A 12,501-nucleotide genomic window follows, 5' to 3' on the forward strand; every position below is an offset into this window, starting at 1 on the left:
TAACGCTGCACGTTCTATGAAAGTGCAGCATGCTGTGCGTTATACGCGGTTTTAGCCGCGTTAAGACTGTTTGCACATGCTCAGTAATGTTGTTTTATTGTTGTTTGTGTGCAGGAGAGGAGGAGGAGGGGAGAGCCCGTTATTTTGCCTAGCCACATGGCTAATTAGCGAAAATATTGCCTAGCCACATGGCTAATTAACGAAAATATTGCCTAGCCACATGGCTAATTAGTATTCACTGCAATGCAATGCTGGTTCTCTTCCTGCTAGCAATGATTCATATGAATCATTCTCTGCCTGCTAGCAATGATTCATATGAATCATTCTCAGTTCTCTGCCTGCTAGCAATGATTCATATGAATTATTCTCAGTTCTCTGCCTGCTAGCAATGATTCATATGAATCATTCTCCGTTCTCTGCCTGCTAGCAATGATTCATGTGAATCATTGCTGGTTCTATCGAACGAAAACGGCGCACCAAGAGCCGCATAACGCGGCTCTATGTAGCGTCCACCTTTAGCACCACCATGCGTTGTCATTCAGTAAGTGCTTTTGAAAATAAATAAAACTCTGAGACTCCCCCCTCGCCCCCCCCCCCATGAGGAGACAGGCTAGTCCAAATCCTGTTAGTTTAACGGATTGCTGTTAAGTGACAAGCACATAGAAGGAAAGTAATATATAATGCATTCTAATCTTGGAGAAATGTACTTCTAGCACACATGTATTTTAAATTTCACAATCCCTCCTGATAGTGGTCCTTTAAGTCCTTTTAGCCCTTCCTCCCCCCACCAGCCAATCAGTGTGATCGACTGTCATAGGCTTCAGCCTATGACAGCGGATCGATGTCTTGCCGCGCAGGGGACAGCCAGGTCACATGGCTGTCCCCAGTACAGCGCTGTCGTAGATCGCAGCGATATACCGGCTAAATAGATGGCGGTTTCACCGTCTAACAGTCTCCTAGCGGCGACTGCCGCTGGGAGACTGATGGGGGAGCGGAGCTCCGTCATCCAAGCGGAGATGCGCGCACATCGGCGCATGATCTCCTGCAAAACACGCCCCCAAGACTGCACATAATCAGCGTTAGGCGGTCCTGGGGCTGCCGCCGCGATCACGCCCATCGTAGTGACGCGGTCGGCAAGTTGTTAAGTTAATCAGACACTACTTCTGCCAAATAGATCAGCAGGAGAGCCAGGCAACTGGTATGGTTTAAATAACTATGACAGCCTCCATATCCCTCTCCTTACAATTGTCCTTTAACTGTCCCTCTTTTGAAAAATGTTGTTCAGTTTTCCAAACAAAGGTTTTATAAGTTACCCCATAAATTAACAAAAAAAGTGGGATCTTGCATCTCCCAATCCTATAAATTAATGTTTAAATAATTCAGATAGTTTTGACAAAGAGAATAATACCGTTCAGCAAGCTCCCAGTCCTCTTGAATTTGCTTCTGCCGGGCTTTCTGATATTCCTCCCTCCAGCACTTTGAGCAATATCCTTGCCATGCAGGGTTTCCATAATAACCACATCCTTTCTTGCACAGGAGATCTGATTGGTCCACGTGGATGGCTCTTCTCTCCGATTTGAGGCTCATCATCCTGCTGATGGAGAGCTGTGTTTAGTAGACACCACAAATATACTACAGTAAAAACAATCACTCACCCAAAAGAAAATGGAGATGCCAAAGTAATATTTTCGGACTCACTGAAACAATGTAAAGCGAAGGACTGCATATTTTAAATACTGATCTAGATCAACTCATTTTAGAACAAATTACCCGCGAGCCTCTAATAAGACATGATCTCTGCACAACGAAGACCAAAAGTCCGGTACTCACCACCTGACAAGTCCTGCGACATCCCCTTGACGATGGCCATCAAGCAACGCTTCTCCCTGCCGGCGGGTATGCATGACGTCACGCGGCGCAATTGTCATTGTTATGTCTATCTTTGCTCTACCGCCATTGCCATGTGAGCCACAAATAATTCTGGGTATGACACTCGTCGCACTTGGTGAATAAAGGTTATTCTGATTCTACAAATAGATTAGGTGGTGGTGGTGGGTTTTTTTTGGTTTTTTTTTTTTGGGGGGGGGGGGCGAGAGGGGTTTAGCTTTCAAAACAGCTAGTATATTGTTATATCAAAGCTAAACATTATAATTCAAACTGATTCCTGCAGCATATTCGGGTTGTTTTGAAATTTAGACATTTTTTGGTGTAGGTTAAAAAAATTAATTTTGAATGGACCTTTCTTCCTTTTCATTTTGTCTCGGTATTCCCTCAATTTTTTGCTGCGATAAAGGCAGGTTCACACTGAGCGTTTTGAGCTTTTTTAAAAGATCTGTAAAAGGTGCTTGTGTATTGATATGCAATGTGAGTGTTCTCACATGAGCGATGAGCTTTCATTGATCAGAGGAGAGGAAGAGACAACGCATAGTGGAATGTAAATCTAGCATGAACATACTTCTGTGCTTACCTTACATAACTTTGCATAGGGCAGAGATCTGCAAACTTGGCTCTCCAGCTGTTAAGGAACTACAACAACGTGTTATCGGCGAACACCCATGGCGACGTGCACTGACTGGAAGTCATGCAAGTCTATGATGACGCAGAGATTTTAAAATGTTTGGAGTCCGCGTTGCGGTGCAAATGCGTGGAAGTTAATTTTTCAAATACCCAACTGCGCAATTCTAATTTTGTCCACAGGAAGTGAGCGCTAGAGAGCCTCATTGTTTGCTTGTCTTGTAGCCAGAAGGGAGATTACAGCGCATAGCCGCTGTGATCTCGGAAGGCTATTTTTAGCGTTGCGGTACGATGGGACCATCACACCGCAGCACACCTATAACGCCGGTTAGAAGTGTGAAACCGGCCTCAACGGATGAAAGTGATTTACCTCTTTAGCTCCACTCTTTGATCTGATTGTGTTTATATGTCATGGCACAGAAGTATTGGAGACCGGCCAAGTCAAATGAGCTGCTACAGTCCCTAGACCAAATCCCCATGTGCTTGCCTGCCTCCCTTCACTCAAGTGACGAAGCTTCCACCACTACCGCTGGTGCTCAAGCTGAGGGCGGCATCTTAATCCATGCATAGATAGTGAACCATAGGAGCCACTATAGGAGACAGAGAAACTATAGGAGCCACTCCTTTTCCTGCTTTCAACCCTGGTACTGGTTTAAAGTCAAATATAGGAAAAATAGCAAAAAGACCGGTAAGATCATCTGCATTTTCAACTTAAACAAAACCTGTAACGAAAAAAATCCTCTCCTTGGGGGTACTCACCTCGGGTGGGGGGAAGCCTCCAGATCCTATTGAGGCTTCCCCCGTCCTCCTCGGTCCCACGGTGGTGGTGATAAAGTTCCCCGAACAGCAGGGATGTAAATATTTACCTTTCGTGGCTCCAGCAAAGGCGCAGTATCGGCTCTCCACGCGGAGATAGGCGGAAATAGACGACCGCTGACGGCCTGCTCTACTGCGCAGGCACAAGTCGCCTGCACAGCAGAGCGGACCCGACGGAGATCGGCTATTTTCGCCTATCTCCGTGTGGAGAGCCACAACAGCGCCCCCGTTGGAGCCAGGAAAGGTAAATAAATCAGCGCTTCTCAGGCTTGTCGAGGGAGGATTCTGGGACACTTCGGGAGAGCCAGCACTGGACTGCCTGCAGCTACAGGAGTGGGGGAAGCCTCATTTGGACCCTGAGGCTTCCCCCTCCCAAGACGAGTACCCCCAGGGGAACTTTTTTTTGTTACAGGTTCTCTTTAAGGTAGCCATACATCTATAGATGATGGGCAGATTCGACCAAGAGACAAATCTCTCTGTGATCGAATCTGATTAGAGAGAGATCTGTTGGCTGCCCATACAATGCAGGCCGATTCCCGATGGATTTAAGCAAGAAATCTCTAGGGAACCAAACGAGTCCACTGCATCGCATCTGCCCCCCCTTGTGTATAAACACCCCCGTGTGTGCATTTATGCATTAACTGTACTGTGTCGCTGTGCCCATCTGTCTTCCGAATACACAGATGTTCCATTAACGGTATACACATTGCTGCTGCATGCTATGCGCTGGTGGCATGTATACTGCTAATGGAATAGCTGCGGATTCAGAAGATGGATGGGCACCACGGCAGTACAGGTAATGTATAAATGCACACACGGGGGTATGTATACACTGGGGGACAGCGCTGGGGGTTTTATCGCTCGTCCCGATATGACTTCTTGCCATTACCGCTGCGCACATAATCTACCACGATGGCCCAACATGTTGCAGCATGTCCGATCGATACACGTGACTAATTTTGGGCTGAACTTGGTCACATTGCCGATCAAACCTACACTACATGGGGTATAGATTTTACTCCGATTCAATAATAATTATCCAATCGGATGGTCAATCCACTTGGCCACTTCCCCTTTGTACCAAGGCCAAATTGCACTCCTACTAGATCTCCTAAAACGCACTGCCTCTAAATGTTTATTGTATACTAACCCACCTCTTGTTTCCCCCCAGCCCCTTTAAATTGTAAGCTCGCAAGGGCAGGGCTCTCTCCCCCTTTTGTGTCTTGGAAATCATTATACATTTTATTCATCATGTTACTTTTATCTCCAATTCTGTATCTTGTATTCTGTATTTTGTATCATTCTTGTATTTTGTCCCCAGTTATGTATTTAGTGTATTAGTGTACACCATTGTCTGTATTATTATGTACCCCATGTTTGTTTCTTACTTTGTACAGCGCCACAGAATATGTTGGCCCTTTATAAATCAATAATAATAATAATAGATTTCATGCTGAAATTTAAGGCCTCTGTGAATTCACTGACTTCTCTCCTGCACCAGCCGGGTGCCTGTTAGCATTTGGTACTGGCGCTGGACAGGTGCGTCCCCACCAGTCACACTTTAGCGTGGCCACTGATGGAGCGCTGAACTGCCCAACAAGAGAGCAGTTCAGCCTCCTGACTGAAAGAGGTCACTGAAAACCTCAATTTGCACAAGCTGAGCATAATTAGGGACCTGAAGACACAAGTACACAACCTATAGTTCATTTCATTTTCAGGCTTTAAATTCTAGAGAGCTTCAAAGCCAATTTTCCACAATGCCTCTGAACAGGAAGTAATCCACAGCTTATGAGACAAACACAAAAGCTTCCATCAGGCAGGGATTTAGCCTGGAAGTGTAAAGAGGATCATAGCTCTGTAGACCTAAGTGCACCAGACTGTGCATTTACTAAGGTGAAGCCTGATGTGGTGTCCCTATATACTAGAATAAAGCAACTGGGTTACCCAAATAACAGAGTTTAAAATGCCTCCCTCCCACGCCTCCAGAACATAAATTCAGAAGCCGTTGTCTCCTAGATATTAGAATTAATCAGCCGTGTGCCTCAAAATGAAACAGTTACTTGCTTCCAGATAAAATAGTAAAGTAGTCACACGCTTCCATTCCAGATAAAAGAATCAAGTAGTCACATTCCATCGGATAATTCATCAAGTAGTCATGTGCCGCACAATAAAAATAACGTCACTATCATCCAGATAAAATAATGAGGTAGTGACACACCACCAGATAAAATAATTAAGTAGCCAGGTGCTTCACAACAAAACAAATTAAATAGGCAGGAGCAACAAGATAAAACTATTAAGTAGCCAAGCACGCCAAGCATTAATAAATTAAGAAGCCATGTTCCCCAAATAAAATAATAAAGTAGCTATGTGACCATATATATATCAGTATTGGGTAGCAAGATGTATCCCTAGATATTAGGTAGCAGTGTGCTTGCTGGGGGCTGTGTGCACCGTGGAGGGAGCTGGTTGGGGCAGGGTGCTGCCTGGGGTAGGATGCTGGCTGTCTGGGGCATGGTGCAGGCTGTGGAAGAGTGCTGACTGGAGCAGGGTGCTGCCTGGGGGGGAGACTGCAACCTAGCGCAAGGTGCTGGCTTGCTGGGGCAGGGTGCTGGCTGGCAAGGGAAGGGTGCTGGCTTGCTGGGGCTGGATGCTGGCTGGCTTGGGCTGGGGGCTGGATGCTGGCTGGCTTGGGCTGGGGGCTGGATGCTGGCTGGCTTGGGCTGGGTGCTGGCGCTGGCTGGAGTTATTACATACCTCAGATCTGCAGCGACCAGTCCTCCGATGAGTCCAATCAGTGTTGCCCCGCCACCTGAGCATCCCCTTCTTTGCAGTATCAGACCTCTGATTAGTGCGTAAGCAGACAGAGAAGGATTATGCTATTTGCGTCTGTTGTACTCCAAATGCAGAAGTGACGTCCTTCTCTGTCTGCTTACGCACTGATCGGAGGTCTGATACTGCAAAGAAGAGGATGCCAATTGCTCAGATGGCGGGGGCAGCACTCGGAATAATCGGAAGACTGCAAGAGGGGGCGCAGGCAGTGGCGGCAAACAGTGCAGCGGTGCCATGGGGGCAGGCATAGAGCCCATGGGTGCATTGGCGCCCATGGCACGAATCATGCCTGCACCCCTCTAGTTACGCATCTGTCCAAAGACTTCCTTGATCCTCCTTCAACCCACCGCTGCTCCCTGGGACCCTATTTTTCTTCATGGCCGCACTTTCATCTGTGTATGAATGTGGCCGCATTGTACAGTACAGCCCCCGTCTGTGCAGTAGCACAAAGCTGCTTGTGCACGGAATAATAACAGCAGTTCCACGCTACTGCGCAGCACGGCAGCAAGAAAATATTCAACAAGGCTTGTCCCAGCACTGGAATGGCGAAGTCGAGGAGGACGGCGAAGCCTCTGGACTAGCCACGGACTCCCCACTACTGAGGTAGGTATTACTACTTTTTCCGCTTCAGATACCCTATAAAAGAAAACATGCAGTGAAAATAAATGCTGCCCTCAGTATCTGGATGATCCAGAGTCTTCTCCCGTCCCTCTGCTCCTCGATGTTCCTTCACTGTCTTCTCCAAAAATTCACTTGTTGATGGCATGTGCATGCGCTGTAGCACAGACCTGCTAAGCTTCAGTGGAAAAAGCCAAGCCAATCGGGTCTGTGCTACTATAAATGCATGAGCCGCCTGCACAGCAGCACGGACCCAATCCGGCTCAGCTTTTTCCGCTGAAGCTCAGGCAGGTCCGTGCTAACACGCCACACTTTGGGGGTTCCAGCTTGGAGGAGGAAGACGGTGAAGCCTCTTGTGGATCCAGAGGCATCCCCCTCCAGAGGTAAGGATCTATTTTTCCCTCCATCAACCTCACAGATTTGCTTTAAAAAGAAAAGGAAATTAATGATGTCACAGATAAGCTTTAATCCAGAGCAAAGCCCTGTTAACAACAAACAACAATATCAATAACATTTCTACAGCGCTTTGCTCCCATAGGACTCAAAGCGCTTAGGCTCTCTCAGATTTAGTAATTGGTAGCAGGATGAAGTATTAACAGAGGATAAAATTATGTTTCTGAAAATGCCAAACTGAACAAGTTTGTTTTCAGTCTGGCTTTAAACACATCCAGAGATTGAGCTGTCCTTATCTGCTGAGATGAGGAGTTCCATAATGTACAGTCCTGGCCAAAAGTTTTGAAACTCAAAAATATTAGTTTTCACAAAGTTTGTTGCTAAACTGCTTTTAGATCTTTGTTTCAGTTGTTTATGTGATGTACTGAAATATAATTATAAGCACTTCATACATTGTAAAGGCTTTTATTGACAATTACATGAGATTTATGCAAAGAGTCAGTATTTGCAGTGTTGGCCCTTTTTTCTGGGCCAATCCTGACTGATAGCAACCCATTCTTTCATATTCAATTCTTTGCGTTTCTCAGAATTAGTTGGTTTTTGTTTGTCTACCCGCCTCTTGAGGAATGACCACAAGTTCTCAATGGGATTAAGATCTGGGGAGTTTCCAGGCCATGGACCCAGAATTTCAACGTTTTGGTCCCCGAGCCACTTAGTTATCACTTTTGCCTTATGACACGGTGCTCCATGGTGCTGGAAAATGAATTGTTCTTCACCAAACTGTTGTTGGATTGTTGGAAGAAGTTGCTGTTGGAGGGTGTTTCGGTACCATTCTTTATTCATGGCTGTGTTTTTGGCAAAATTGTGAGTGAGCCCACTCCCTTGGATGAGAAGCAACTCCACACATGAATGGTCTCGGGATGCTTTACTGTTGGCATGACACAGGACTGATGGTAGCACTCACCTTTTCTTCTCCTGACAAGCCTTTTTCCAGATGCCCCAAACAATCAGAAAGGGGCTTCATCGGAGAATATGACTTTGCCCCAGTCCTCAGCAGTCCATTCACCATACTGTCTACAGAAGATCCAGTAGCAGAAGATCCATCTGTCACTGATGTTTTTTTGGAAGAGAAGTGGCTTCTTTGCTGCCCTCCTTGATACCAGGCCATCTTCCAATAGTCTTTCGCCTCACTGTGCGTGCAGATGCGCTCACACCTGCCTGCTGCCATTCCTGAGCAACCTCTGCATTGGTTGCACTCCGATCCCGCAGCTGAATCCTCTTTAGGAGACGATCCTGGCGCTTGCTGGACTTTCTTGGACACCCTGAAGCCTTCTTAACGAGAATTTAACCTCTTTCCTTGAAGTTCTTGATGATCCCATAAACTTAATTTAGGTGCAATCTTAGTAGCCACAATATCCTTGTCTGTGAAGCCATTTTTATGCAACGCAATGATGGCTGCATGCATTTCTTTGCTGGTCACCATGGTTAACAATGGAAGATCAATGATTTCAAGCATCATCCTCCTTTTTACCATGCCAAGTCTGCCATTCTAACCCAATCCGCCTGACATAATGATCTCCAGCCTTGTGCTCGTCAATATTCTCACCTGAGTTAACAAGACGATTATTGAAATGATCTCAGGAGGTCCTTTAACCTCCTAAGCGTTTGTGTCAGCGTTTGTGCTAGTTTGTGTCCCCAAGTTAATGAATGCGATCAAATGGGTGTAAAATGTTTAGCTAGCACTAGGCTAGCACGTACAAATGTCCGGCACCCCCCCCCCCCCCCGATCCCCGTGCTCCCCGTTTATACTTTACCCAGCCTGGATCCAGAGATCGGCACAGCCTCCCCGCACAGCTCCGGTCTTCTCTATGGGGAGGATCGCACAGGACGTCATGCGGAAACCCGATCCTCCCCATAGAGAGACCGAAGCTGTGCGGGGAAGCTGCGCAATCGCTGGAACCAGGCTGGGTAATGTATTAACGGGGGGATGGGGGGGGGGGTCCGCAGCAATCGGGGGGAGCTGGGCACTTGTACTATCCAGCCTAGTGCTAGTTAAACATTTTACACCCATTTGATCGCATTAATTATGCTTTGGGGGCTCCTGGGGCCAGCAAGCGGTATGCCCAACACAGTGTCAGGCATACCGCTAAGGAGGTTAATGACAGCAATGAAATGCAGTGGAAAGGTTTTTTGGGGATTCAGTTAATTTTCATGGCAAAGAGGGACTATGTAATTCATCTGAACACTCTTTATAACATTCTGGAGTATATGCAAATTGCTATTATAAAAACTTAAGCACCAACTTTTCTGATTTTCAATATTTTTGACAGTCTCAAAACATTTGGCCAGGACTGTAGGAGCAGCATGACAGAAGGCTCTGGGACCAGACGTTTTCAGGTGGACTCTGGGTATGACTAGATTATTAGAACATGTGGATCTGAGATTGCAGGGATTGCTACGCAGCTGCAACATTTCTTTAATGTATCCAGGGCCCAGATTATGTAGTGATTTAAATGTCAGTAGGCTGATCTTGAATAGGATCCACCGTTTTATGGGTAGCCAGTGAAAGGAGTGCAAAACCGGTTTTATGAGGCAGTTTAGGTGTAATTCATCTGCAGACACCAAAAACAACTTCACGGTTCATATCACACAGCACGTGACCTGAGATTTTACAAAGTGTGTTTACACAGTGCTGCAGAGCTAAGGCAAGAACATAAATAGCAATGCAAAAAAGGAAAGAAGAGAGACAGGAAAAGACTGGTAAGCGGTTTATTCATTCTTGTACTAATGATAAGTCACCGCTTACAGCAACAGAACTGGAAGTCACAAGACATCACAACTGCCCATGCCTAAAAATATTTTAACCACAGCAGATCTCCGAAAATAGCCTTGTTTTTCAAAGATAATTGCTGAGTGATCAATAGACATTGGAGCACAGTGCTAATTGAAAACAAGGACTGGGTACAGGGAGGGCCCAGGTGTATTTTCTTTCTTTCTTATATCAATAAAAGGTACATTACAGATTAAAGTACTGAAACATACCCACCAATGCATATTTTTTGAAAGTAGAGGACTTACAGAATTTAAAGTGAGACTTCACTTAGGCGTGTTTTCCATGGGCAGTTGATAGGCAGTGAAATGCCTTTCAAACTCACACAACTGCTGCCTGGTAACTGCTCACTGCTGCCTGGAAAACTGCTTGCTGAGCACACAGTTCAACTTCCCATGGAAAAAGAGCCCTCAAAGTGGTCTGAAACTCTGACATAAAAAGTAGGAAAACACATTTTCATTGAATGTTATCACCCATACGGCTATCATAGTTGCTTTTGTGAACAAGTAATATTGTCAATTTACAAATGACAAGTTACCAAAGTACAGTTTATCTGCTCTGAAAGCTGCCATTGCGTTTTATTCAAGCTGCTTTTTATTATACATTAAAATCTTCAAGTGAGCTATCCTGAACAAAGTGCATGCTTGAAGCAGAGAGAGGTTGTTTTCAGTTGTTCCATACAATGTAACAACTGAGGAATGTAAACAAAAGATAATGTTATCACGTGGATCATAAGCAGAAGGGGCTTTTCAGAGCAAAACAAAGTGCTGTTTTTAAATGTTTGAATGCTGGTCTGCTACAAAAAAAATGTGCTAGTAGGTTTCAAGGACACCAGAGACAAATGATAGTTAAAGTTTTATACATACCTGGGGTTTCCTCCAGCCCCATCTACACGGATTGCTTCCATGCCGCCGTCCTCAGCTCCGGTACCTGCCCCCTTATCTTTGGCCAGTCACAGCCAGTCTGAGCAAGCGCAGTTCGCTTTCTCCGGCAGAATACAGTATTGCCCTTGCGCATACTCAGTCTGACCAAAGTTACGGGACCTGGTACCGGAGCTGGAGAAGACTGAGGACGGCGGCATGGGAGCGATCCTTTCGGAAGGGGCTGGAGGAGGACCCAGGTATGTATAAAACTTTAACCATTATCCGTCTCTGGTACACTTTAAGGCAATAAGGAATCTTTCTGCTCAGATTAGTCACCCTATTACTGTACTATAAGTTTTGAGAACAAACTGCAAAAAAAAAGTATCTGGAAGGGTTAACAGGTTTACTTTCATTTTTCTGCTGGGAGCCTCATCAGAGCTCTGCAGCATCTGTTTAACTTTAAAAATTATACTGCTGAATTTAAACATTGCATGGATTTTGTGAAATTGATCAAAATGTTGTTTCTTTGGCCCTGATTCACAAAGCGGTGATAACTCAGTTATCACGCCTAAAAGACTTTAGGCGTGATAAGCCGTGCAAAGCTGAGTTATCACCGATTTGTGCTGCTCTTCGCGCGAAGCTCCCGCGCGCAAAGTCCCATAGGGCTCAATGGCTGCTGCGCGCGAAGCATGGTACACTGCGCGCGCAGCGCGGTGCGCTACGCGCGCAAAACTTTGCGCGCGGGAGATCGCGCAAGTTTCTTCTTATCACGCCTAAACTGAGTTTAGGCGTGATAAAGGGCTTTTCACAGGCGTGCAAACACTTTGCACCGCTTTGTGAATCAAGCCCCTTGACTGCATTCAAATTGTTACTAACACATATACATTGCACTGTATTCAAGGAAAACAAAACAAACAAAGAGAAAAAAACAACCACTGTTCACTGTCAGAATTCTAGTGTGACAGCTTTTGTTTGCTGGTGGTTGGAAGCAGCTGGGGGTGGCAAGGTGCACTAGATTACTAGTAAATGAGTGGGTGGTAATTGCCCACCAGATATAACGTGCAACGGTTTCCACTATATTGTTAAAGGAGCACTTCAGCGAAAAACTGTAAAATTTAAAAGTACATTTTTTCCAGAGTAAAATGAGCCATAAATTACTTTTCTTCTAAAATGCTGTCACTTACTGTAGGCAATATAAATCAGACAGAAGTGACAGGTTTTGGACTAGTCCATCTCTTATTAGGGGATTCTCAGCAAGGCTTTCAGGGCTGGAACCCACAGGAGCGCTTTTGGCAGCGTTTTGGCAGCACTGCGATACGCTAGCAGTTTGCCAAAACGCTGGGCTAATGTTAATGGATGGGGCAACTTCCACAGGAGCGTTTGCGTTTCTCAGAAACGCAAACGCAGGACATGCAGCATTTTGGGAGCGTTAGCGCTTCAATGCAAAGTATTGAAACGCTAGCAGAAACGCTCAGCAAAACCTAAACTGAGCGGTTTTGCTAGCGTTTTGCGGTTCAGCACACTGTAACAAAATGAAAAATAATTCACAGGACCAATCAGGATAAAAACGCAAAACGCAAAACGCTAGGCACCCGCTGGGGAAAAAAATACAATGTTGCAAAACACGACCAAAAA

The 12,501-nt window shown here is 45.6% G+C and overlaps 1 protein-coding gene across 3 annotated transcripts in view; it reads right to left on the reverse strand.

The window, feature by feature from the left end:
• Nucleotides 1–12,501, reverse strand: part of RABGEF1 (RAB guanine nucleotide exchange factor 1) — an 86,363-nt gene that overhangs the window by 56,975 nt on the left and 16,887 nt on the right. For 2 of the 3 annotated variants that reach the window (XM_068270174.1, XM_068270172.1), the window contains exon 2: nt 1,409–1,594. In XM_068270174.1, the coding sequence (XP_068126275.1) occupies nt 1,409–1,590 (182 nt within the window). In that variant the 5' untranslated portion in view covers nt 1,591–1,594. The remainder of the gene's footprint in view (nt 1–1,408; nt 1,595–12,501) is intronic. The other variant, XM_068270173.1, reaches the window with a different exon arrangement.

This window comes from Hyperolius riggenbachi, chromosome 2, assembly GCF_040937935.1.
Source record: "Hyperolius riggenbachi isolate aHypRig1 chromosome 2, aHypRig1.pri, whole genome shotgun sequence".
NCBI classification, from domain to species: Eukaryota; Metazoa; Chordata; class Amphibia; order Anura; family Hyperoliidae; genus Hyperolius; species Hyperolius riggenbachi.